The 27,068-nt window shown below is 39.0% G+C and overlaps 2 protein-coding genes across 10 annotated transcripts in view; one reads left to right on the top strand and one right to left on the bottom strand.

The window, feature by feature from the left end:
• PEX5L (peroxisomal biogenesis factor 5 like) overlaps nt 1-15,480 on the top strand; it is a 114,281-nt gene extending 98,801 nt beyond the window's left edge. For all 9 annotated transcript variants that reach the window (XM_033006408.2, XM_033006404.2, XM_033006406.2 and 6 more), the window contains 7 exons: nt 1,678-1,794; nt 2,694-2,837; nt 3,841-3,911; nt 5,124-5,321; nt 7,064-7,229; nt 7,594-7,751; nt 8,592-15,480. In XM_033006408.2, coding sequence (XP_032862299.2) covers nt 1,678-1,794; nt 2,694-2,837; nt 3,841-3,911; nt 5,124-5,321; nt 7,064-7,229; nt 7,594-7,751; nt 8,592-8,796 — 1,059 coding nt within the window. In that variant the 3' untranslated portion in view covers nt 8,797-15,480. The remainder of the gene's footprint in view (nt 1-1,677; nt 1,795-2,693; nt 2,838-3,840; nt 3,912-5,123; nt 5,322-7,063; nt 7,230-7,593; nt 7,752-8,591) is intronic.
• A 2,313-nt stretch (nt 15,481-17,793) lies between these two features.
• The window catches only part of USP13 (ubiquitin specific peptidase 13), a 53,576-nt gene continuing 44,301 nt past the window's right edge, over nt 17,794-27,068 (bottom strand). Inside the window, exons 16-21 of the mRNA XM_042800577.1 lie at nt 27,027-27,053; nt 26,138-26,281; nt 25,005-25,171; nt 24,296-24,458; nt 22,575-22,659; nt 17,794-21,937 (exon numbers count right to left, since the gene is read on the bottom strand). Of these exons, the coding sequence (XP_042656511.1) occupies nt 21,844-21,937; nt 22,575-22,659; nt 24,296-24,458; nt 25,005-25,171; nt 26,138-26,281; nt 27,027-27,053 (680 nt within the window). The 3' untranslated portion in view covers nt 17,794-21,843. The remainder of the gene's footprint in view (nt 21,938-22,574; nt 22,660-24,295; nt 24,459-25,004; nt 25,172-26,137; nt 26,282-27,026; nt 27,054-27,068) is intronic.

Genomic DNA, 27,068 nt, shown 5'->3' with positions numbered 1-27,068 from the left:
TGATTCATTATCCTAACCTTTTCAAACCCTAAATAGACATTTCAGCGCAATCTCACAACTATTTAAGAGACTCTATTTCCTTCAAATTTGGAATGAAAGCAAATCTTGAAACCTTGGAAGTTTTTGTGTAAGAGTTGTCAAGTTCTGCTCACTTCTATTACAAAGAATGAAATCTCCTCTCTGGGAGTGAATGATTCACATCTGTTTCCTAGTCCACATAGGAACATGGCAGGTACCTTCACAGATCAAATAATTGCATAATTCAGACAATTCTGCATCTCCTGGAAGGAAGTGCTGGATATCAGGATGCACATGGTACCGTAAGAGCCAAAGGGAAATGCCTGTTAGATTTCTAGAGAGGGAATGCACCTTGCCATTTGTAAAGAGCCTCATGATTTACAGCAACCACACCTAATGTTTGCCAGTGCAAGTCCTCCTAATCCTTCCTGCCTAGTCTCAAATGTTCTCATTGCTGACTTATTCTAGACACGGTAATAGTCTGTGTTTTCCTTTCTCCAAGTACCTAGGGAGGGTTGTAGCAAGTCATGCAGTCACAAACTAAGTTCTATTTTTGCAACTCATGCCTCTCTGTGGAGCAGTAGCAAAGTGGTCAGTCTTGTAATGATGATTCAGACAAAACTATCTAGACCCGTTTATAGTAGCTTCAATTATTTTTGATTAGCACCTCACTCTCAAATAATTCTATCTAAACTTCAGTAGAATTATTTGCGCTGTTGTCTTTGACATAAATAAGCTGAGAAACTGTGCCCTCGGCCATGATCTTGTAGGAACTGAAGAACTTTGTAAAGGTTTGTAGTGCTGAGCATATATTCTGTGATGGAAATACTTTTTAGGCTTATGACTAAGGTGTGGAGGCTGAAAAAACAGTACCTCAAGTTGGATTCTCCCCTCTTTTTTTTTTATCCTATTTCTGTTTCTTGGCATTGTTTTCTAGTAGCCACAGTGGTTCCTTCATTCTGGTCATTACACATCCTAAATCTCACTCTTGTTTCTTCATTTCTGTTTCTCTTGTATATGCAGTTTTTCCTCTTGTCTTTGATCTGAATGTACAGTTCTATAATCTCTTAGAGATTCCTCCCACCAGCACAGTATATGATGAAACATTAAGCTTTCTCCACTATGTCAAAAAGCCTCGTTTGTATTAATTCTCTTGTGCAAACACCCTCTGTCTAATCTTTGCCATTACTTTATACATAGATGAAAATTATGCTGAATATGCCAAAGCAGGATATTTCTTCTCTTTTAAACTATTTTATTTATTATTATTCTTTAGCATGTATGCTTAGTTGATTTTTTTTCTTTTTGGCCAGGGACTAGCAGCATTCATTTCCTTCAAATTTTATGTAATTATTTGCTGTTAGCATCAATAAGATGCAGTGTAAGCTGCTACAAATCCTGCTTCAAATACAACATACATGGTCTCTGAGATAAAGTTTTCTGTTGATGAAATGCATTCCAATACAAGAGATGAAATTTAATTATATGAAATCCCAAATATGAACTGCAGCATTTCAGTCAGTATGATTATTCATATAATTAATACTGCTCAGCAAAATTGCCAGGCTCAGACCACTGGTAATAAGAAATTAAAGGCTTATCATTTTATTTTAAGGTTGTGTTGTTCATTTTTTCCCCTTTTTTTCTCTTCTCTTCTAGTCAGACACAGAGTTTTGGGATAAAATGCAAGCAGAATGGGAAGAAATGGCTCGCAGAAACTGGATTTCAGAGAACCAGGAAGTACCAGGGCAAGTCACCATCTCAACCATTGAGAAGGTAACACAAAGTTTTTTAATATGGTACATCCTTCCTGTGAAACTTCGAGATGAGCCTCAGCTATTCAAGGTAACCCAGGATAACTCTCGGATATGGAAGCTAATTTTACCCAAAACAGCTCATCCTCTTTAAGTGTCTGTGAGATGGGTAGCTTTAAAAGACCTTACCATAGAGAGAATATATTTAGACTTGCACACTGCCTGAATTCATCTAAAACGATTATGAAGGAAACTGCTGGACTATGGGCACTTTAGGAAGAGAACCAAACAAAAAAATCTAGGCTGGCACATTCAAAGGATAGAAATTATAGAGATTCTGTCTCTCATCTTCATTCCCTCCATTGCATATTTTAATTTGATTTATATTATGTACAACCTTTACACTTCAGTGGCAGGAAGGGAAAAAGGCAAAATTTAAAGAAATTCTAAAATAAACTCAGGTACTTGCAACACTGTTCTGTATCTTGAAGGTTAATTGAAGATTTCAGGGTATTAACTGAACACACATCAGGTTACAAGCACTGCAGGGAGTCAACTGCTTGTTGTGTGCTCTTTCCCATCAAATTGAATGTACTGGGCTCATGCTAGGTTCAGTTCTGCTGTTATTGCAGTCAGTGTGACTTGTTGCCATTATCTTTGATGGAGCAGGAGAGCCCAACATGAGTACCAGTAAGTATAACTTCAAAGCTAAAGTAAAAATAAAGAGCAGAAACATAAATGTCCAGTGATGCTGATTTTTTTACACTTTTTCTCATTGAAATTTCATGGGGGAGCTCATACTGCTTTCATAGAACAAAGGATGTTTGCATCCAGTTGGAAAATAGTGGATCATTTAATTTTATTGAGTTTCCATTTCTTGCTACAGTGCTTCATCATGGATCCATTATCTGTCTTCTCCAGGGTTATTATTTCCATACTGAGAATCCCTTCAAAGACTGGCCTGGTGCTTTTGAGGAAGGACTGAAAAAAATGAAAGAAGGTGACCTGCCAGTTACAATCTTATACCTGGAGGCTGCCATTCTACAAGAACCCAACGATGCAGAGGTATTCACTCATGCGCCTTTTACTCATAAAGGAAAAGGGGACTCCCTTTAGCTTGCAATGATGCAATGATTTTGGGGCCCAAACCTTTGCTAGTCATGACCGACTGAAACCCTGAACACTGATGGTGGTTTTGGAATAGCGTATGCCTTGAAATAGATAAAGTTGAACTCTTCCTAAGATGAGAACCTATTTTTGAAATTATAGCATTTCCAAGTTGTCATTTAAAAGCATTCAAAAGAGACAGTATTTCAAACCTTCCCGTCTTTTCCTGATCTTTTCAAAACATCTTTTAAACATTGCTATTGAAAAGATAAACATTTTTGATTTAACAAGAATGTTGACAAATTTTTAAAAGTTATATCAATTTCTGCAATATTGACGGTTTCAATGAGTATATATTTAAAGTCTGTTTTCTTGGAAACATGAAAAATATTTACAGTGTAAGTATCTAGGTCTCTTTGAATCTATTGCTACATTAAATTAAGCAGAAGTATTTTGAAAAGCAGAGAGAATCGCCAGACCCTCTAGAATCCCTTAAACCTGTACAACTTAATAATTGTTCTTCACTATTTTCCATAAAATTCTAGTGTTTCTTAAAATGTACATGTTGTGGTTTGGGCCTGATTGGCACCCAACCACCGCAGCTAATCACCCTCCCTTCCCCCTCCCCACCTGGGAATGGGGGAGGGGATTAGAGGGGTGAAGGGAGACTCGCAGGCTGAGATAAGAACAATTTAATAACTCAAATTTAAGAAATCAGGACGTGATCATACACTGACAGAATACCTTTGCATTCATTGATAATCAATATTATCAGGACCAAAGATACTCAAATCTACATTGATGTGTACTGTTGCTATGCATGCCATAGAAAAATCTGTAGTTAGTGCTGGACAGATGTACTATTTTTATTCACCACGTTGCTTAGCGGTGATATTAGTTGTAACTCTGCTTGCAGGTGGGTATATATAACAAAATAACACATTGATGATTATTTTTGCAGGCCTGGCAGTTCCTGGGCATAACACAGGCAGAGAATGAAAATGAGCAGGCAGCCATTGTCGCCCTCCAAAGGTAGATGAAGATAATTGCTAAATAAAGGGTCTGATGAGTATTAGGTAATGGCGGCCTAGATATATTTAACGTCATACCTATCTTGTAAAATTAAGCATTTATTTAACTAAGTAAAGCATTGAGATAGATATAGAAATCTTCCTAGTGACTTCAGAGGAATGACTAGTGATCAGTATTTCTGTTTTATTTAATAAGTGTGATATTTAATCTAGCAATTTAAGTAGTTGCACAAAAGAAAAGTTACATGGCCTGATAAACATGAATCAGGCATAATGCAAATAAAGTGCCCTTTTGATATTCTAGCTACTTGGCATATTTTCTGTAGTCCGTCTGTTAATGAAGAGGTTTTCTTAATTGGAATGAGCTCACTTCAGCTGCTGAATACTGAACTGACAAGATTTTTAGATGGATAGAGATGTGAAGATCATGGTATGCCTGTATGTAAAATGTCAGTTCCAAAATATCAGTATTATTATTATCTTTCTGTAGTGGGTTTTCATGTTTCTGTTTGAAGCAAGTACCCTCTCCATATTCAACTGCATTAGCCATGTTAACTATCAAGTCATTTCACCTAAGGATACTCTCACTTATTTAACAGTAGCTTATTAGCTTACCTGGATAGAAACCCAAGGGGTTGCCTGGTTTAGGGCTTGATCATCCCCACAGTTTTGAAACAAGCAACAGTGATGTTCACAACATAGCTAGATTCTAGTTTTAGTTAATGGTATACAACCGTTGAAAGACTACCTGAGTTGATTGGCTCCAGCTTTATCATAGAAAAACTGAGAATTCAGGATGTCTGAGAAGATTCATAGGGATGGAAAAAAATGTTTTGGAAATACTTTTTTGTATAGCTGCAAACCATATTAAACTTTTTGCTCGACTTCACATAAAGTTTATCATTGTTTACTAGACAGATACTATGAAAATGAATCTACCCCCATTTACTCATAACCTGAAGGATGAATACAAAATTTGCATGCACACGTTTATGTACATATATGTGTTTGCACAGCAATGTGCATGCATATGTGTGTGTATATATATGCATAATGCATTTATCACAGAAAAATAAGTCAAAGTCCCTTATTTAAAAGTATTATTGGATAGATCTTATCTGTGTGAGGGATTTTACAGAGATTATTTTGGAAGAATTCAAGAATTGTGTTTGGCTAAAAATAATACCTCAGTATATTTTTATTTTCTGCCTAGGTGCTTGGAACTACAGCCAAACAACTTAAAAGCTCTGATGGCCCTGGCTGTAAGTTATACTAACACTGGTCATCAACAAGAAGCCTATCAATCTCTAAGAAACTGGATAAAGCAAAATCCAAAATACAAGTATATGGTGAAAAGCAAAAAAGGGTCCCCAGCACTTACCAGAAGAATGTCTAAGACATCAGATGAAAGGTAAATGCAGTGTAAATCCTGACGGTGGAAATTTTAATGACACCACTAGAAATGACGGTGCACACTGTGCCCCCTTACTGTGTAAAGTCCAGCCTGTTCCCTATGACTGAAGACTCAATGTCTCTAGTGGTGGGACTGGGAAACCAACACAGGGCATTTGGCTTAGCGACTGAAGGTTATATCTTATGCCATCCACAGAAGTTTAAAAAAAGAACAAAAACAAAAAAACCCAGCTAAAAAAAGATGCTTCATCTCAATTCCCACAACTTTCTTCTGACCCTGTCTGCTGCCTCTGTATTCCCACATCCCGCATCCTCAATCTTCAGCTGCTTCCAAATCCAGACCAGGCCTGTATCCTGCTCTATATGTGTGTTCTTCCTACCGTTCATCGTATTTTCTATACCCCAACCAAACCACTCAAATCCAGGAATGGTAGCCATTTTACAGTGGGACATTGCTTCAGTTCACTGAAAATATTGGGAGATGGCATCTGCTTGTTTTAAAGCCATTCTGGTTCTAATCAGAGACAGTGTAGTCATTTTCTCTGACTTCAGCCTAGCATACTGTAATGGGAGTTAGCAGCCATTTTAAATAAAAAAATTCATGAGTTGGCAGCCCTTCATCATGATTTCATGAGGTCAATTAAATCACTGAATTGCAAGATGCGTGATAAAGTCATTAAGGGCGTAAACATTATTCATAGAACTAAAACGTTAGGGCTATCTCACTTTCTCATTTTGAAGACAGGCCTCATGTTTTACCCTTATCACTAACAAGCCCTGGGTTGACAAGATAATTTAGTATAAGCAAAAATAAAATATGTAAGTTCTGCTTAATTCCTAAGTGTGTTATTCTACTTTGGCTTCATCCTGCTGACATCTGGTGCTGTCAGTGCAAAGGTTTTATGAAGCCTATAGTATATACAGAAGTCTTAAATTTTGGCATCTTTCTTCAGGGGTCTTGGCTAGTCACTTGATCTATTCATCTTAAGACCGGCTACTATTTGTGCCAGTAATGAACCACTTCATATCATCCAATTTTAATAATCTTCATAAGCCTTTGTGTTGTCTCACTTGGGCTCATAGCTGCACTTTGACCTCATGGAATCATAGAATAATGTGGGTTGGAAAAGACCTTTAAGGTCATCAAGTCCGAAGATAAACCTAACGCTGCCAAGTCCACCACTAAACCATGTTCCTAAGTGTCACATCTACATGTCTTTTAAATACCTCCAGGGATGGTGACTTCACCACTTCCCTGGACAGCCTGTTCCAACGTTTGACAACCCTTGCGGTGAAGAAATTTTTCCTAATGTCCAATCTAAACCTCCCCTGGTGCAACTCAAGGCCATTTCCTCTCATTCTATCACTTGTTACTTGGAAGAAGACACCAACACCCACCTCGCTACAACCTCCTCCCAGGTAGTTGTAGAGAGCAATAAGGTCTCCTCTGAGCCTCCTTTTCTCCAGGCAGAACCACCCCAGTTTCCTCAGCCAGTTCTCACAGGACTTGCTCTCTTCATTATATAGGTGAACATTTTACTCCAGGCATGAGTTTACAACAGCACCTGGAAGTAAATCTTTGCCATGCTGAAGTTGAAGAAGCTTATTTTCAAATGTTAGGAGTATATAATTTCTGATACATCCACTACAAGTCATTTTATTTCTGGCTATGCAATCAATATTGCAATATTTGTAAAGAACTGTAAGATTGAACTTTAAGTTATTTTCACCCTTGTCTAGCTCATTGCTTGAAGAAGTAAAGGATTTGTACCTGGAGGCTGCTCACCAGAATGGTGATATGATAGACCCTGACCTGCAGACGGGACTTGGAGTTCTTTTCCACCTGAACGGAGAATTTAACAGAGCAATAGATGCATTTAGTGCTGCTTTAACTGTTCGGCCAGAGGTACATTTTATGTTCTTACATTTTTATGAATTTAGCTTTACAGACCATTTTTTTTCTCCCCTCTTGATCAGGATCATATTAATGAGATGTCACTTCAGCCATTAAAATTTTAATACCTGAAATAGAAATGTTAATTACAAGACAGTCCCTTTTAGAAGCAGATTTATACATGTCCAATTTCTAGCTGTGTGCTGTACTAGTTAGATAAAGTTGCCTGTAATCATGAGTCAGAACTTCACATTCTGTGTCAATTAAAAGAATATACAGTGCTGTTATTTTCTGCAGTCCTCCTTACTTTTCAAGCAAAAATGAGCTACTATGTCCCTTTTTGAAACTTGCAGTAGAAAACTCATTTTCTCACCAGGACTATACGTTATGGAACCGTCTCGGAGCAACCTTGGCAAATGGGGATCGAAGTGAAGAAGCTGTCGAGGCCTACACACGTGCTTTAGAAATACAGCCTGGCTTCATTAGGTCCAGATACAATTTAGGAATAAGCTGCATAAACCTAGGGGCATACAGGTAAGTTACAAAAATGTATAAACAAAAAGTCAGGGTTCATAACTACCAGATGATAATTCGTTTTCTAGCTGGGGCTACCTAAAAAAAAAACCAACCAACCAACCAACAAACAAAACCAAAAACAACAACAACAAAAAAAAAAAACAAAAAACAAAAAACAAACAAAAAAAAACCAAAAAAAAAAAACAAAAATCAGAATATCATGATTTACATGATCTCAGTTATTGTAAGATTTTCTCATTATTTTTTACAAAGTACTAACAAAGCAATGAACCTTTTCTTATTCCACAAATTCTACATAACAGAACTACTGAATGTCTATCAAAATAAAATAAATCCCTCATTGATCAAGCTCTTAAGCATTTTTTTATCTTTAAGTGCAAGTACTCTTATTATAATCAGTGGGATTGTTCTCACACTAAAACTTAGTCCTATACTTAAGAGGTTTTCTCAAAGAAGATATAAGAGCCTGTCTTTGGAAGGGAAACTTCAGTTAAACTGCTTCAAATAGCTAACGCTGTCAAAACCAATTTTGGTACATCCTTCAGGAATCCAGGATGATATTGCAGGGTCCCAACTGTCAGTTTAAGACAGTTAAGATGAAAGGGAGCTACACAGCAATGAAGACAATATCCCCAGATGTATGAATAGACTGAGCTCTGCATTACTACAAGCTACATTCACTTGTTTAAAGAAAATCAAGCAAGAATAACACAAAGAGACTGACGAACCGCATTGTAAACTAATATACTTGAGTCTAGCATAGAACTTCAGAAAGTTTTACTCCGGTTGTTAAGCAGATTGCTATATTGCTTGTTTCTTTTTTCTTCTCCCCTACAGAGAGGCTGTCAGCAATTTTCTCACAGCTCTCAGTTTGCAAAGAAAGAGCAGGAATCAACAACAGGTTCCCCATCCTGCTTTATCAGGCAATATTTGGGCAGCACTTCGAATTGCTCTGTCTATGATGGACCAGCCAGAACTATTTCAAGCTGCCAATGTGGGTGATCTAGACATTCTGTTAAGAGCTTTTAATCTCGAGCCGTAATAAAAAATATCCGCGAATTGATTATAATTGTATTAGGAAACAGAGAACTCTTTTATTACTCATCTCAAAATGACCACGTTTTCCAAAAGATCATGGCTGTAGATCAGTAGGGGAATTCTCTCGGACATTATTCAAAAGGGAAAAGTTCAAAAGCACAAAAATATTGTGAATAAATTCAAACTCAAAGGACTGAAATGAGCTGCAGCTAACCTGACTAAGCCCTGAACTATATGAAATAGCCATTTCTGAATAATCTTCATCCCATGCAAGCTATATCTCTCTATATATAAAAAGCTATACAAAGAAAAATATATTAAGAACAAACCTAGATAACCATTATTGCACACTAGAATGGCAAGCAATGCATCCGAGGAACCTGCTTAGTAGCTCATCGCACTATGCTGACATCCCTTTGCCCTACAACATGGATTGCCTGTCCTTTTGTTTCTTTGTTGAAGAGTCTTCTCAAGGTCCATTTTTAACATGGCTCTGAAAGTAGATGCATGTAAAATGGATGTCTTTTGTTTTGAATATGTTTATTAGTTGGCAGTCAAGAAAATTTTTGCTTCCAAAGGTACCTTGTTTAATTTGGGCCTAATTCTGCAGGCTCAGAGTTGTAAGCCACGTGCAGTGTTAAGAGGAACATTGTACATGGAGGTCTATGGTATTGGGCCATGTACATACGGGACGGCCAAGTGTTGCCAGCAGAAGTGGCAATTTGCACTAGAATTGTTGCTGTTTAAACCAGCTATCCCTGATCTTGGACAGAGTATGTCTGTTTCAAAGGAGCTCCTAGCAGGATCTGCACCGATCTATGTACTTATGCACTTTAATCTTTCGTTCTGTAAAATAATGTTATGCTTTTATTTTAGTTACTAACAACAGAATGCACAGGATATCCTGGTTGGTATAAAGGACCAAATATAATTTCCTGAAATGTGATGAGAGGTTTTTCAATATTCTTATGTTTAAAAAAATGCAAATACAGTATAAATTGCAATATCTATTAGAAAGATTATTCTATTACGCATCCATCAGGTACTACACACATACAACATGTATGTGCATGCACATGTATGTATGTGAATTATGTCATTTCAGAACATAAGCCACAGATCTTTATTGCAAAAAAAGACAAGCTTTCATAGGAGTTAATGCCTGCAGACCATGCTCAAGGGAAAATTTTCCCTGAAAAAAATTGTTCTATATAATGCTTGTAGGATTGAGACTACGATCTGATCCTGCTGTTACAGCAAGCAGTAGCAAGTCTCAGTGGCCTCCATGAGAGCAGACTAAACTCTTAGATAACATCAATAGTTGTAGCTGCTTAAAAATGTATGTATATACACCATCTTAATTTTCCCTGACTGGATGAATGAGGAACAGTACTGGGGGCAGTACCCTGCCACATGATGAATGCAGTGATACGCCTACACTCAAACACATTTAGCTCAAGGTGAATGTGTCAATCAAAGACAGGAATAGAAATTTGTAAGGAGGTAATTTTCAGTTGCTGATATTTTTAATATTTTTCCTAAATACTCAAAAAGTGTAATCAGATGGCTACTGTGTTCGTCTGTGATCAGGAATTCAATGTGCAAGGTAGCTATTAGAATGTGTTTAAGTGGGACAAATAGCACATTTCCCATAAACAGCATTAAAAGAAAAATCCAGCTCCCTCAGATGGATTTAAAAAAAAAAAAAAATCCAACTGCACAGATCACAGAGAAGGAAGTTCTGTGGGAATTGGACAGTTTCACTAGTACTAGCCTAAAGTTTCTTGCAGCTGTCTGTTATTTTGAGCAACCACTTACAGGAAAATTCCATGTAAGACAGTGTAATCACTGCATCTAATCACTAACTATATTTTGTTAAATAAAACCATTAAAAAATAAAAGGCTTACCCCTCACCCTCTTCTACAGAATAGAGATGCTGAAACAGCTTCAGGAATTTTTTTAATAGTGCTTTATTAATTAGTTGCTTATATATATATACATATATATATATATATATATTCTTATTTATCTATCAAGCGTTTCATAACCGATTCCTGCAACTTTCTCTAAGGATTGGCTTTCAAGGACTGACTGGGAATGTCATTTTAGCTAAGTGGGCTGCTGTATGCATATCTGCTGACAACAGTTTGCTCTTTTGCTTTGACAGCGATGTGTGATGACAGCTCTTTATTGATAAGGCAGAGCAGAAGGTGCAGTGCAATGGAATCTGGAAAGTGATAAAAGAGAATGGAGGCAGCTTTGAGAAGAGGCTGTAAAACAAAGGCATATGTGCTTAGATTGTGCGTGATGCCCTGCCATCACACAAGTTCTTCTAGAATATCCTCTGTGCTGTGGGCTAGGATAATCAGTGCTTATCCGGAGAAATTAGCTGTTCAGAAGATTTTTATACATTTCAAAAAATAATAAAAAAAACCCAAACCAAACTTAACTGTTTGACTTCTCAGAGTCAGAATGACAAGGGGCATTTGATAGTGAGGGCAGTTCACTAAACCTCCTCTTCTCTAGCATGTGGATGAGTAACACAGCAATTCTGTCAGGAAAACCTCACGCAACGCCTTAGTCTCCCCCAAAAGAACAGACCAAGTAGGTAGCTTTTGATTTATGCTGGGATGCACTGCTCAAAACTGCAGTCATCTGCTGATACATGTCCACACCTCTGCGGCTGCTACAAGAAAAGTTGTCTGTGTAAACCTAGAGACAAAACACCAAGGCTGAACTCTGCCTCCCGAGGGGATCCTCTGGGCCCCCAGTGCATCACAATCCCTGCAGTTCTGCTGCACGGGACACAGGCTGCAAAGCGAGTGCGCGCACGCTTGGAGATTATCCTAACTGTTCCCTCCTAGTTAGACATAGCCTATGTCCAGTTAATGACGTACCACTGACCGAGACACTGCATGAGGGGAAGTACTAAAGCAGACAGACTCATAGGGAACAGTGGCACATCTCCTCATACTAGACACCAGTTCTCGCCTGGTCTCTGTGAAAGAGTGGCTGGTGACTGAGCTCACCTCCCTCTAAAAGGCTCAGCAGCTCTTGGTACTTCTGGGGACTTCTTCAATATCCTAGGCTTTATTGTCCTCCTTTAGGCTCCACTGCCAAGCACTCCGTGCAGAAGACAGGATTAGATACAGCTTTGATATGACCTCCTCGTGGTGTTTCTTAAATATTCAGTGGCAAGCATGTATATTTGCCTGAAACAGCACAAGGAAATATGTGAGGAGCCTGCAGCATATTAACACCCTGAAGAAGAACTTCATTTACTCCTACTTCTAACCAAGCACGAGGTAGGATAAATAAGGCGGCTGTTGAACAGTAGCAGATTGAGTCTGAGAGACAGGAAATCTGGGTCCTGTTCTCAGCGCTCCCTGTGAGCTCGACCAAGTCAAAACCTCCTGCCATCCCTGGCTTGCCCAGGTGTGCACGGAAGGAAGGTGGGCACAACAGCCAACATGTGATGGCGCTTCCCGAGAGCAGGGGAGCGCCGCTGCCTCACAGGCTGCATGGGCAAGGTCACCACTCGTGTAAATCGACAGGTGACACGCAACTGCAAGGTTGCTCAGGTCTAAGTAAGGAAGCAGTTTCACACAGAGTCTAGCAATTTCAGAGAAGGGACTTGGAGACATTTCAGGATAATAACCATACAGCATCTATGGGGTGATGCCAAATTAGAGTGCTGCAATGGTCTATCATCTCTCACCCGTTTGCCCCTCATTAGTGCCCTCTTTCTCCAGAGGTCATTTATCACTGTCAGCTAATCGATTCCAAGTTTTTGAGTCTTTCTTCTATTTTCTATTTCATGCACGTAAAAAATGTTTTCCCGAGCCCGGCTTGTGATTGTCCCGCTCCTCTGCAAAGCTTTATGAATAGTATGACTTGTGAGTCTGATTCATCAAGCTGCTGAACACTCAAGGTCCATAGCCTGCACAGGAGGGCTCAGCACTTTGCACCATCAGCACGGGTGCATGTATTCAGTTACCGGACAAGGGCTGGCCTCAGATACCACTGCACATGCTGAACAGGCACTGAAATCAAAGTGATTATTTATGGAGTGAGGCTTTGCTATGAAAGCAATAGGCTCATTTCTTGGTGATCTCTTTAAACTATAATGACGCTAGAAACCTTGTTGCAACAGACTGGTTTATGTCAGTTTGAATAATCCATCTGATGTTTAAGTAAACACATATACTTATCTGTATCTAATGGTATTTTCTTATGATCTGATAAATCACATCACTTGTAAAAATATTGTAGGGGAGGTTCAAATGACACAAAACCTCACATGACAGTATTGCATGCAACTACATTAACGAACACCCTGAAACGTTAACACAAAGCATGCAGCAATGTTACTGGAGTATGTTTACAGAATGCATGCAGAAGGCCCACACATAGGGTATTTATAAACCATTGATTGGTGTCTTCTATGGGCTATTTTAAATGTACTTTGCATCTGCCAAACACATACTGAGTTGATCATGTTATTCAGAGTAAGTTAGACCAAACACAGAGCCCTTTTTAAATCCCATCCTTAGAAATCACCTTGTGTTATTTCATATTTGCTTCAAGCGTTTAATTGATTACAGACATCTGTACTACCAGTTTTTGCAGACATGTTTTAGTATCCTCTTAAGAATTAATAAGCTAAATGTGCACAGCTTTCACAGTGAAGCTGGATATTTGGATTTTCACATTTTCTTCCCTAGTCTAAACCAGTTAGCACCAAACTACAGAAAAAGATTCACAGAACCAGTGAAACAACTGTTGTCTCAGTCTAAACTTACTTACCAGGGCTAGGTTTTTAAAACTTGCCCACTAGCTCTGACAGCAGCTCAGCATCTGACTGTCCTGTTTGAAATACACAGATGTAAAACTTCACAGGATCTGAGTATCTGCTGCATCCACTGATTTCAACTGCAGACACTTAACGCAGCTTAAAGTTCAGAAAACCACTTTTCTTAAGCATGAAGAGCTAATGAGTCCATTTAGAAAACTTGGGCCTGTCTGTGAGACAGAAAGAAGGACCCTGGTAACACCCACAGCTCAGCCAGGTGATCCTAGGATCATCCATAGAGCACAGGCCTCCACAACACAAAAGCCACCATGACAGAAATATTAACTGATACAGTTACTAGAAGCCACAAAGGCAAAGCCTGAGGCTGAATCGTCACCTATTGGACCCTGTGAGAATTAGAGTGAAATATAAATTGGTTGTAAATCTCTCTTGCCCAAACATGCACCTGCAAAATGAGATATACAGGTTACTTTGCATGAATAACCTGCACAGTTGAAAAACAGATTTCTGGTCACCCGTGTTGTCAGCTTAGCAGTCTGTACAGCGAATTTATCTAATAAATGCTTATAAAATACCGAGTATTCACAGATAAAAGTGATAGACAAAATGCACTGCACAGTGTGGAAAAAAAAATGGCGGGTATGCAATACAGTATTATCTACCATTCAAACCTCATCTGGGCTAAAAATCATATTCCTTCATTATAGTTCTACTGGTTTTGGACTGGTGAAATAAAGCAGAAAAAAAGGAGTGCCATGCATGAAGAGATCACTAACACTTCAAACAAATCTAGGCAAAATGAAAAACAAGCATGTCACAGAATCCACAGAAAGTTTCAGAGCCTCAGTCCAGAAATAGGTATTAGGCATGAGAAAGTGACAGAAGGAATCTAAATTTTCCTAAAATAAGCTGTAACTTTACAAATGCTTGCACATGTGACAGCCCACTGAGCAAGCTTGCATGGTCAAGACTTAATGTGCTTTGATCTTTTTTCCCCTTCCACATTTACAGAATGCCATCAACATTGGGTGAAACTTTAAATAGCCTTTTTAATATCAGTAGCCTATTGTAAATTCAGAAAAATCAAAACATTTATAAATATATTTTATATATCAGAGTATAACATATCTAGAGTAAAATAAAACTACATAGTTTAGAGAGGCATTCTGTGTGGCTTCTTCTATATGCTGTAAACTGTTTGACAACCTTTGCAATCTTGCCTCAGTTTTTTTGGCTTTATTTTTAAGCCAACATACAGGAAAAGAGGAGATTATAGGGTTGGCAGATACTTTCGCCTGAGCCATCTGAAGAGCTCTACTGCTGCGAAGACTTACATTGCTCACTTAACTTTTTGTGTTGATAGTTAAGTGTAGGTGCAAGGCTTAGCAGTGAGGCGGGCGGTGGATGCAGAGGTGGGAGTTCAGCCCTACACCTGAATGTTTACATTCCATTACTAAGGTTCATATTGACCCAGACTGAGAATCTGAGTGTAAGTACATATGGAGTAAAAGATTCGTTTCTTACTACAGGTAACTTTGCCTCTGTATACTTACTTAGTGCATTATCAGCTGTGTATAATATTAAACACAGACCGGTAGTTTACTGATGCTTTAATTTGATGTTTCCTTGCACTGCTGTTTAAAATAATCTATTTCCTTAAAAATGAATGATGTGCATATTGGATGTGTTAAATTTATTAAGGTCATGGAAGACTATTTGCAGAGCACCACATTTAATGTAGTATTTTTGTACTGTAATGGAAGCATGCCTTCCTTGGGTTCTTTTCCACATTTAAATTGTATTTATTTACCTGTATTTATAACTGTGTGATTTTTAAATATGTTTTAAAAATAAACTTTGTCTGTGGCTTCAAACATTTCAAAATCTCTTCTCAATTTGAAAATGGTTTTGGCTATAATCACTTGAACTGAACGGAGGGACGTACTTCTCCAACTGAAATAAAGGATTTTTTTTTTAACGAGGTCTTCTGTTGTTTACAATGTGAACACGCTTCTCTGCTTAAAAATTAAGTCCACAAGATGTTTTTTTCATTACTATTTATCATAAATTCATTGTTACTCTGAGTTAGAGTTATTTTTTAAATTTATATTTGTTTTAATATGTTGATCAATTATACTTACAACTGGAATTTATACTAGCTGCAGTCTGGCCCAAAGGATTTTGTGCATACACTCTGTATGAGGAAAAATGGAAAAAAGTAGATCAGAATCTTTCCTGAAGATCATGCAACTGCACACCTCAAAATTAAAACAGAAGTAATAATATTACAACACAGTCTTTCCGAAAAAAACCACAAAGCTAACTTTCAATGATTGAAATCATTAGTCAAGCAACTTCCCATAAACCATAGTGGGAGTTGGCTATTGCTGTTTTTCAGTTTTGGCTTTCATGTGATGTGATGAAGGAGCTGACAGGGTAGAAATTACATCACCTTTATGCTTTTGCTATGGAATACTAACATAAGCGGGACATAAAACTCCCGTACACAGCTGTGGGCAGAAAAGATGACAACCAGCAAGAGGGTCATGACGGTTACAGCAGAGGGCTATCGACAAAGCAGGACACACTGGCATGGATCTGAACACACTCTCAATGGACATGTGGGTTGCTCCAGCAAAAACAAAACAAAAAAAACCCCAGAACATACAGCCACAGTTTGTCTGAAGAAGGAAAGCTCTGTCAGAAAACCCAGCTGTCTATGGCTTTAACCAGAACCTTCCACCAAAGCAAAAGGATGCAAGTAAGGGGTGCTTTTGACACTGGTGTGTTTTGCCAGAATGTTACGATAGTTTAGTTCTTGCCACTCAAACGTACCCACAAAGCAGCAGCAAGAATGCCCATCGGTTATGTGCTCTGTAGCACACACGGACCAGGAACACAGCACTGCAGTCCTGAGGCCAAACAAAGACAGTGGTCGGGAAAAAAGCATTAGTGCCAAATTCTGCATACAGAACTGCTCAGAAAGTCTCTGGGGAGGACACTGGTGAAGTCTGAAAATATAATCACCTACTCCACAGCAGCTGTCAGTCATGCACAATCTGTCTTCAATATTTTTACGGCATTCACCTCTCACCACAGCTGTCAGTGCCACCCTTACTCATGTTATGCTTGTAGCACACTTGAGGGACAGAGAGGTGCTACTTCCCATTTTAGTGAGGAGGGGCAGAGACCAGGGGTGGTGTTAACTTGTCAGTTATCTAATAATGCCTCCCACAAGCAGCCCACGACAGTTAGCAGGTACAAATCCTATACAGGTAATTCTTGCATGAAGTCTGAACAGAGCCCTTGAGCTTGCACAAGGGGACATGTTCTCCCACCTCTTCCAGTTGCGACAAGTGGCATGAACACAGCGCAGTGTGACTTGCCACGGGCACGAGGGACACCTGTGGTAGAAAAGGAACTAAAACAGATCATTAAATTTAGACTTTAGGAGCTGAACCATCTTTACCTTCCTTATCGTTCAACACTTCACATGTGCTCTACTTCCACATCACACAGTATCACTTATAGCCTGGCAGGTTTACCTCTTACCCCTCCTTCAGCTCCCGGTCCCATGATCCCGTAAAAAGATTAAAGGGTTGCCATCCCTCAGTCTTTTTTGGCCTACTTTTGCATCTACCAAAGATTTCTAATGGTCACACTGTTACGCAAAGCCCTTAAACATAAGGAAAAAAAGACCTCTCCTTTACTGAAGAGCAGTTGAAATTGCTTAATAAATATGAGGAATTACAGACCAAGATCAAACAGGAATTTGGAGGTGAAATGCCAACATTCCTTCACATGAACATTGCCAACTCTTGTGTTAAAATATCAACCGGCTTAAAAATTAAAAAAAAATGAACAACAACAACAAAAAAAAAAATCCATCTTAATTAAAATCCTATTTTCTATTTTTGTCATATGTTATATCCACTAAGAGTTTGGGGATTTTGGGGGTTTGGTTTGTTTTTGTTTTTTTTTTTTTTTTTTTTCTAATCCATAGAAGTGCCATGAGTCACAAGAAATCAAGACTCCCACAAACCTCTTTGTTCCTTATACAGGTTTTTTAAGTAAAACACCAAACATGACCACAAAGAGTAAGAAAAGAGGCAGCATCAAAACATACTCTATTTCTTCCACGTTCAGACAGGAAAGAAAGAAGCAAGAATCCACGCAGTCACAAGACATGAGAATATTTCTTTTTAATTTAAAACAGTTGCAACAATGTCATTCACAACCTTTATCATCTCAGACAATTACTCTCCAAAATGTTAACAGTGCTTCAAGCAAACAACTCTGAATGGTGCAAAGTAAACCAGTACAGACGCTTCCAGGATACAACAGTAAAACCACTGAGGAGTGAATAGTAATCAGAAACTGATCTCAGCCATTAAGGTAGGAAGGGTGATGGGAAAAGAATAAAAAGTTATGTCCAGTTACATATTTTGTATAGTCTTTCAATGCATGAAAATAGCAAATAAGAGAAAAATGCTTGCTGTCAGAATGGAGAGCGAAAGGAATGAATTGGAGATGCTTCTAAAACAATCTAACAAGCTCTGGTTGCATCTGTATTCAAAATGTGCACTACAACCCAGTGGAGGCTGCCCGAATCAAAGAAACTGCACTGATGCTCATTTCAGTTACACCAAAGTCAGTCAGAAGTAATGCCACCAAACACAGTAGAATTACAAGTGATAGTAGTCTGGAAATATCTAGACTTGTTTTAAAACCATAGCTTTGAATAAATTTTTTATCTGAATTTGATTTTAGCTAGGAAGATTAAATAGGACTTTGTGTCTACAGGTGTTTTGGTGACTGGAGATTGTGACTCAAAATGAGGGGTCTCCTGGATCCAGCACGCTTTAGGAATGGGAGGAGAAAAGGAAACCAAGGAAAAGTTGTTGAGTTTTACTTCCTTCCCCTTTCCTAATCTAAAATGTATCATATGAAAAAATAAAAATCAGTCCAAGAAATAAGAACATTACTTGCTGTCAAGTTCTGGCTTGCCAAAATTCTCAGGTGAGACTGTCTCAAACAGCTCACGGTGACTTTTTTCCCTCCATCCTTTTTTGTCAAGAAGCTCCCAGCATGCCTAACCCCCCAACAGCTATTACAGTACCCAGACACATGGAGTTTCCCCATCAACCACTGCTCAGGCCATGCACTGAGGCCTGGCCCAGCACAATTAAGTGCATACTAATTTTAGCAGGCAAAGCCTGATAAATTCATCCTCTATTCAGTACAGTTTGTTTGAGGGTGGCTTCTGCATGCTGAAATTTAAAAACAAACAAACAATCAAAACAAACTCGTCTCCCCCACATTAGGCTGAAGTGTCAGGAGTCTACATCCTGCTTCTCCAGATTCATTATGTTCTTCACACATATCTCATCACAAAAGTAAGATGACTTAACTGGCTGTTTGAAAAAGGAGGGAAGCCACTACTTCGGGAGATAGTAAAATAATTCCTCAAACAGCTGAAGGACATTTAATATATTTTCAAGTGCTAAATTTTAGAAGATCCATAAGCTTTTCCCCTAAACTGCTCCCTGCACTTCTGACCCACTTGGTAGTTTAGGCAGGCAGTGCATAAGAGTGATGAACTGAAAGGACTTTCGGAAGCTGAGCTGCTACAGTTCACCTATCACAGCCAGCAAATGGCTCTCCCCTTTCATTTACCATTTCCAGTTTATCACCTGCCAGCTTTCTAAGTGTGCCTCCTATTAACCGAGATCCATCAGACCCACAGCCATTCCAGTTCTCAGATGTACCAGACAAACGGTTTGCAGGAGTCCAAGCTCCACCCTTAGTCCTACGAGACCAGCCATGTTTCCAGTTTAATAATGAAGATGGGAACTAGTCTGTTGGCCTTTATTTACCCAAGGTTTCTAAATAAAAAGGTAGTGGCCACCAGATCTTTTTAGTTTATAAATAGCCCTTTAAGTTCATGAGCCAAGAGGGGAAGCTGTTGTGTTGAACTTCCTTGGAATGTAACCGGGCATTCAAAAAAATTAAAAAAAGAACAAAAATTAAAAACAGAGGCCTTTTGTCCTTTTTCTACTGCCAGAATGAAAAAGCCCAAACACAGGTGTACAGAAATTTTGTTCTTTCATTTTAAATAGATGGATCACTGCGTAATTTGCTGATCCCGTTTTTAAATCTGGCATTTTCTGGTGAAATACACAAGTACTCAAAACCTGGAAGAAATAAAACAATTACTGGCAGCTTTTATTTTGTCCAGAACTGGTGGCTCAATAATTACAAGGCAGCTGTATCTCACAGGAGCCACTTACTAATGTGCTAGGATGCCATTCTTCTGTGTCAATAAGAGCACTAAGGGCAGGAAGCTTCCCAGCAATTAGGTACCATTTACATTCTACAGAATTATTGCACTAGAATTTCTCTCCATTTTTTACGATCAAAACATGATTTTAAAAAAACAACTGTTTTTTGGCTCTGCATGAGGCTATGTGACCAGAGGGAGAACTGGTTTTCCCCAAACACTGGAAAAAAAATGCCCTACTCATAACCAGATTTTTAATTTAGGTTCTCTCCTGTAGCACGTAGCTGCCTCAATTTTGCTATTAAACTTGCAGGCACTGACTGCAGAGAAAATGTAATTACACCTCCCTGCCTCTCTTGCACTCTGTAAGGAAGATATATATGTTTGTTTTTTTGTTTTGGTTTTTTTTTTTTTTTTTGTTTTTTTTTTTTGTTTTTTTTTTCCCGACTGTTCCAATTTATTTTGAGGGCTCAGTAAGATTATATGAGGCAACTCCAGCAACAGTCTCTATGCAGTGGCCAACACTGAGAATCTTTGGGGGTTTTTTGGAATCATGAAAAGTTCTGCACTCACCGTTGTATTTTTTTCTAGAATTAGTGTTTTCAAATACAATTAAAAAACCCCACATATATATTCTTGCTTGTGACACAAACACCCCCCCCCCAAAAAAAAAAAGACAGGAAAGGCCAGCCCCTACCTACCTACCCTTTCATCCCTGCCATAGATATAAAACTCCTTTTAGAAGGTATCTGTTGAAGAAATGAGATTATTGGTGTGTTTGCAAGATTTAAGAAAGCTGAAATATCATTTTAAAGGTTTTTTGTTGTTTTTTGTTCTTTGGCTTCTGTTGTTTTTCTGTCGTGGGTTTTTTTAAAGGAAGCAGAGAGGGGCAAATCAATAAATCAGCAGTTTTACTAAGCAGTTTCCCCCACTCATGGATGGAACTAAATATTTAAGCAATCTTTGGCAGAAAGCAGAATTGCACTGTGAGTACTCTGTCAGGGAGTTGATTTCAGCTGGAATGTGAGTGGTCTAGATGCAAATTTCCCTGAAATAAATATAATGGGACATTAACCCCTTCTTTACCTCCTTCATAAGAAAATAAAATTTAAATAATAGCCTTAATAGCCTTGCCTTTCCTGAGGGTATACATTTAATTTTATAGTCAGAAAGTCTGCTTCTTCTAGCTATCTGTAATCCTGAATCTGTTGGAAGAATTTGCAAAACAAACATAGAACAGAAGACAAAAAAACCTGTATCTGCAAAAATCAAATGTACTCTTTGGCAGAAAATGTACAGGGCACTAGCAGGTGATTTCTTCCATCTTAATTAGTTTTAGGTTATGCATCAAAAAGACAAACCAAAATACTATAAAACTGAATTCCAACAGATAAATTTAGTTGGCTCTTCTCAGTGTACTGAAAATCATCTCTCAGATAAAACGTTCTGCCCTGAAGAGCACTCACATACCTCCCCCCCCTCCAACTTTATATGCAGTATGATTTCTCTAAGTGGTCTGGACTGTTTGAAAACACTGGCTCCCACTCACCAAAGATACAAATATTTCTTTGTGGTCTTCAGTGGGTGCATGGACAGAACAGGCAGGAGCTGGGCTCAACTGGGCTATTTTTGTTCAACTCTGAAACTTCCATTTTCTCCATATACTAGCTGCAAACTCCACCAGTAATCTGCATGGTTTTAAGGTATCCTTTAAGATGTATAAATTTAAAACAACGTACTATACATCACCTAATAGAAATTTTCCTTCTAACACTTAAGGCAGAATCAAATGACTGTTTTTAAATAAACTATAAATATCCCATGTTTTCTTTTGATTTTTGGCAGTCCAAGGGTTAGGGGTCTTCTGTTGGTTTTAGATTTTCTTTTTTATTGTATGGTTTTTTGGGCAGGTTAAAAAGGCTTATGGCTTCTTAAGGCCAAGTAATAGATTTGAGGCCTAACTTGGTATCCTGTGGTAAAAATATATATAGCCCAGGTCTTTGGGAGGTCGTTCTGAGGCACAGACTTTAAGGTCATTGTAGATCACCCATCTGAAATGAAAACAAGATTGATTACATTTCATGTGTACAGAGATCACCACAAGTTTATTAGGGACTTCTCAGACCCAAATTTCAAAGAGCTTAAAATCTAAAATTAGGCATTGCAACAAGAACAAAAGATCTGAGAAACAGCCAAAGCAGGTTTTTACTGGTGGAGTCAGAAACTGAAAAGGAAGAGGGACATGCAGAGGAATGTGTAGTTACAGTTCAAATGAAGGAAAATCGGGGCTTCCCAATGCCAAATACTATCAGCGTATCAAAATCACTGCCAAATCACTGCAGTGATGATTACTAGCAACATATCAGCCCATAGTTTGATGGGTTTCTACTGATGGGGAATGAAAGGAAGTTGGGGGAAGCTCAGAGAAACAAAGCCAGATGCAGAAGTGATGCCCCAAAATGGACAGAGATTTGAAACAGCAAGCACAGGGGAGCCGATGGTACATTTCAGCATAGACCTCAGCTGGATCAGAACTGACTCATCACATTTACAATCTCTAATAATCTTTATTTCTTTGGTGGGAAATGTATATCTGGTAATAACACGAGTGCTTTGTCTGCCATGAATACACACCCCACATGTCAAAGAAAACATTTGCTCATCCTGCTGTCTCCCAATTCCACTCACCTTCCTTCTTTTTTGAGATGACAAACATAGTGGCCACTCATTGTGGATGTTCCCATGTGGCTGATGAACCCAAACAGCTCGTATCCTGTTTAAGAAATACAAATGGGACCATAAGTCTTGTATTGCTAACACTGCAATATGACTCCAGTGGAAACTTACTTTCTAATACTGGAGAAGCAGTTAAGCACTCCTAACTCAGACTCTGCATCCCCAAACACAGTTTCTGTTAAGACGGCAGCATTACTCCCTCTAACTAGCAGTCAGATTCAGTGTGAAACATCAAACAAATCCAAATCAAACCCACAAAGATCTGTGCACATACAGCAGGGCTGTGATCACAGCCTCTACTAGGAAAGAGAAAACAGCAGATTCATTCCCAGTTCACAGAGAGCACCACAGAAAGTGCCAGATACGGAGTTCATTCTGCACACAAATAAGCTATGTCTATGAGTGTGATCACAGATCCCCTATAAAACAAGCAAAAAACAGAAGTTTATATTTCAGCAGCCCATAAAAGAGAGGACAGAAAAGAAACCTCTGCTTTTAATATGAGGACAATTTTTGTGCTTAATGTCTCTGGAGAATTCAGCATTGGTTCTTGCTCCCCACCCATTCATGCCATTCACCCAAATTACCACCAAAAGTAAAAGGGTACCTTCTTTCAGGATATTGCATAAGGACAGGGGCCTGGATTTTGGTGGAGAGGGCTTTCTGGAGCCATTTTACAGTATCATGTTGGTTATCAGGATTTCAGGCACTCAGTAAATGGTCTCAGTCTATAAAGGCTAAGTACCACAAAAAATAATTATTCCAAATATTTTTTTTTTAATGTAATGATAATCAATGTTTCCCATGTCTCCAAGAGACTTAAGATTGTTCTTTATAATGTCAGAAACAAAGAAATTAATGTTCTTATATAATAACAGCAACCACAGAAACAAAAATCAAATTGGCTGTTTTTTTTTTTTTTTAAGACCATTACAGTCAAGACCAGAGGTACAAGTTTAGAACATACTACAGTAATTAGAATTAGTCACTAAAGACCCTTCAAAATATGTTCTGTGATGTTGTTGTTAGAACCACAGCCGAGCTTTTGCACTCTAGTGCTTTTACACTTACAATAGGTTCTTTGCCTACACCACAACTTTGACTGCTGTACATCAGCCCCATCTTGTGGTTTATTTAGCAGCAGTATGACTGAGGATCTCAAAGACAAAAAAAAAAAAAGAAAATAGCAAAGCAGTACATGCAGGATACCAACTATACCTGCTATATTTAGAATAAAGAACTTGGTTGAATGGATTATCAAATCTCCCACCAGACCACAGGAGGACAGAAACTCAGGTGGTCTGTAACAGCAGCGTTATCTTTAGGATGCTCAGCCTCTGAAGATTTAAACATTCTAGCTTTTCTTTGTCTTTTTATTTTATAGCAACAAAACAAAAAGTAAAGCTAGGTCATTAGAGACTTACATGCTATGGCAGCTACAATCATGGACTCAGCTAATTCAGAGAGTCCAGGGAAAGAGTTTTCTGAGCAAACACAGCCCACAGAACTTAGCAACTCCACAGAGCTGGATGCAGCCCCAGAAGCAAGATTGGAAGTAAATTGTCTGGATCATGTTCAAAAAAACCACAATAACTGCTTTTAAAACGCAGGAGCTCTACGAATGGTGTAGGTGTGATGCAATGTGACAGGCAGTTCTAAGCTGAAGAACTTACTTCCAGATCCGTCTTTGATCCTGGGTCCCTCTGACCCTGTGTCTGCAAGGATATTGGCATTAGCATTGTTCTCCATATCCATCATGTCCAAAGCAGGCTCATTTTCTTCCTCGAGTTCAGGGTGACTGAAGATCCATTCCAGCGCACGCTCCAAATTACTGTTCTGGAAGTCAAAAAAGTGGAAGAGCAGCCTTTAACACATGCAATTAGCATGTAATATCTAAGAAAAAAAAAAAAAAAAATCTAGCATCATACTACCACTCAGGCTTTGAACAGAGTAAGGATCATGTTCAACAGCACTTAAAACTTGTAAGATACATAACTCTACCTCTATAGAAAATAATATTCAACAAGCACTCTGGAAAAGCTTGACAGATGGAAAAGCAAGCCTCCCACAACTAATCGCCATGGGCCCCGAGCTCTCATCTTGAAGATGCATAGTCTTTAGGCATCCAGGTTGTTTCTCAACAGATGGTAAAAGAAGCTAAGGTTTTCCTCACTTTCCTCCACACTTTGGTATTCATGTGAAACAGACAAACCACCTTCCCCACTCTAATCCAGAGAAGTTAGGCATCCCACACTTTGCCAGAACAGTTCTATGTGCATCATCCACTAACCGGTTTTTTATATGCGCGTTTCAAAGGCATTTGAGCACGCACACGTACAAAGCACATAATATGAAGTGAAACTGAAGTGCTATGGAACTCACTGTTGCCTTCAGCGCTTGAATTGCTAGATTCCTTTGGAAGCCCATGGAAATGATAATTGCAACCATCTCTTCAGGAGGTTGGTTATCTAGCCCAACAGCTCCAAATGCAGCTGCTCCACTGGAAGCAACTTCTCCAAATGCAGGTATGACCAATGGCTCAGCAAAGTCTGGGACAAACAAACATCCATCAGTTCATTCTTTTGCCCCAGTGAACTGGAAAGTCAACAACAAACACAAACAAGCAGCCAACAGGACCTCAAAAGCAGTCCTGAAATCAACGTAACTTCATTTCACTGGCCCAGCTGGGACTTAGATGCATGGAAAGCCTTAAAACCAACAAAATGAACATGCACATTACAAAATATCGAGGTGGACAAACTCATACTGAGCAGGCTGGAACAACGTGGCACGTCACAGGAAACTGCAGGGAAGTAGCAAAGATTGGTATGGAAGCAATGATACCACCAGCAACAGTAGACCACCCAAATGAACTGATTCCATAGCTGAAATATGTCAGTTAAGACCAAGTGAAACTCATTCCCCATTTACACAAGCAACTTAAAAGCCCACAGTGAACTGCGAACTCAACCAAATCTGGAGTTTCCTGGCAAGGGAGTGCTCAGATACACCCAGTGCTGAATCACAAGTCCAAACTGCATGGATGAAACACAGGAACTGGAGAACATCTAGCAGCCCTTTCCATCAGTAGATAGCCCAAGGTCTAAGTACGGCATGAACGCTCTAGCCTGAGCTAGGGAAAGCCAATATGGAAGAAAAGCATCCGGACCACAGGATTTTTTGTACTTACACTTGATCACAAGTCAGCTTCCCCCTTAGCAGCACGGACCTAGCCAAAGGGTGGAAAACAGAGAGCTGGCCCACACCATCAGTGAGGACAGGAGAGTGTACTTCTGGTGTAGCTTAGGTTTGTTGTCTTCTTCTAGGCAGAGGATGCCACATAATGGTCAAGATCTGCATATCCCAGGAGCAGCTTAGGAAAATTCACTCACACCTCCAGGTTTCCTGGGGTGGGGAAGGGGGCCATTGTTTCTGTCACACATCATAAAATTTCTACGGACTGCCAAAATACACAACCAGGAGTTGAGTTTAATTTACACTCTCCAGTCACTGACCTGGTTCTTCCATGTGTGCAATGATCCAGTTGAAAGCGACTTCAGCACCCAGATTGCCTGTATAGTACACAGCTTTCCGACATGCTTCCAAAGGAAACCCCATCTCCGCCAGTTGCATAACTGAAGACTCATCAATATCTAGAGCTACAAGAAAGGACCTTCTAAAATATAAAAGTCTAATTTCATCCATTGTATACTATTTCTTATTGTTATTCACGGTGCCAAACAATGCCTATCACTTGTATTTGTTTTAGTACCGCAATAAACCCACATCCATTAGAAAACAGGCTTGTACAAAGCACTGCAGTATTTGTTACGGACTAACTGATAATCTTTTGTCATAGTAATCTACATAGATCCTTAAGCCTTGATGAATTCCTACAGGACTTTATTTATTTTAAAAACTCACCACTGGATTTCAAGGGGCGAAGAAGTTAGGTGCTGAGCTTAGCTAGAGATGGCAGCCAAAAGCAATCACCTCTCTTAAAGGCAAGATCTTGCAGGTGAAAAGCACCAGCTGCTGGATCTGGCAGTCTCCAGTTGAACTTCATCTCTGAATGACAGGGCACAACAGCTTCAGCTGAGATCAGAGTCCAGAGGGAGTCAGGATCAAGCAGCTGTGACCCCCAGAACAGCAAGATCCTGCTGATAAGCAGCAGCTAGAGGAGCAGCTCAATCTGACTACACTGATGCTATTACAGACTCTTAAAGTAAGTCCTGCATGCATGGAAGTAAATGCTGAACAAGTACAAAAATCAGCTGTTTTTTAGAAGCATGCAGGGCAATACTTCATGCATCTCTACGAGGACAGAGAAGCCATTAGCTGAGCAAAAGGATGACAAATTTTTAAGCAGCTGTAATATCAGTCTCCGAAAAATCAGATACGTACATTCCACAAAACGGTTCATCATACGATCTGAAAATTAAGAAA

Source organism: Tyto alba, unplaced genomic scaffold (assembly GCF_018691265.1).
Source record: "Tyto alba isolate M040663 unplaced genomic scaffold, T.alba_DEE_v4.0 Super-Scaffold_10, whole genome shotgun sequence".
NCBI classification, from domain to species: domain Eukaryota; kingdom Metazoa; phylum Chordata; class Aves; order Strigiformes; family Tytonidae; genus Tyto; species Tyto alba.
The sequence above is the reverse complement of the archived record's forward strand: the minus strand, read 5'-3'. Positions and strand labels throughout refer to the sequence as shown.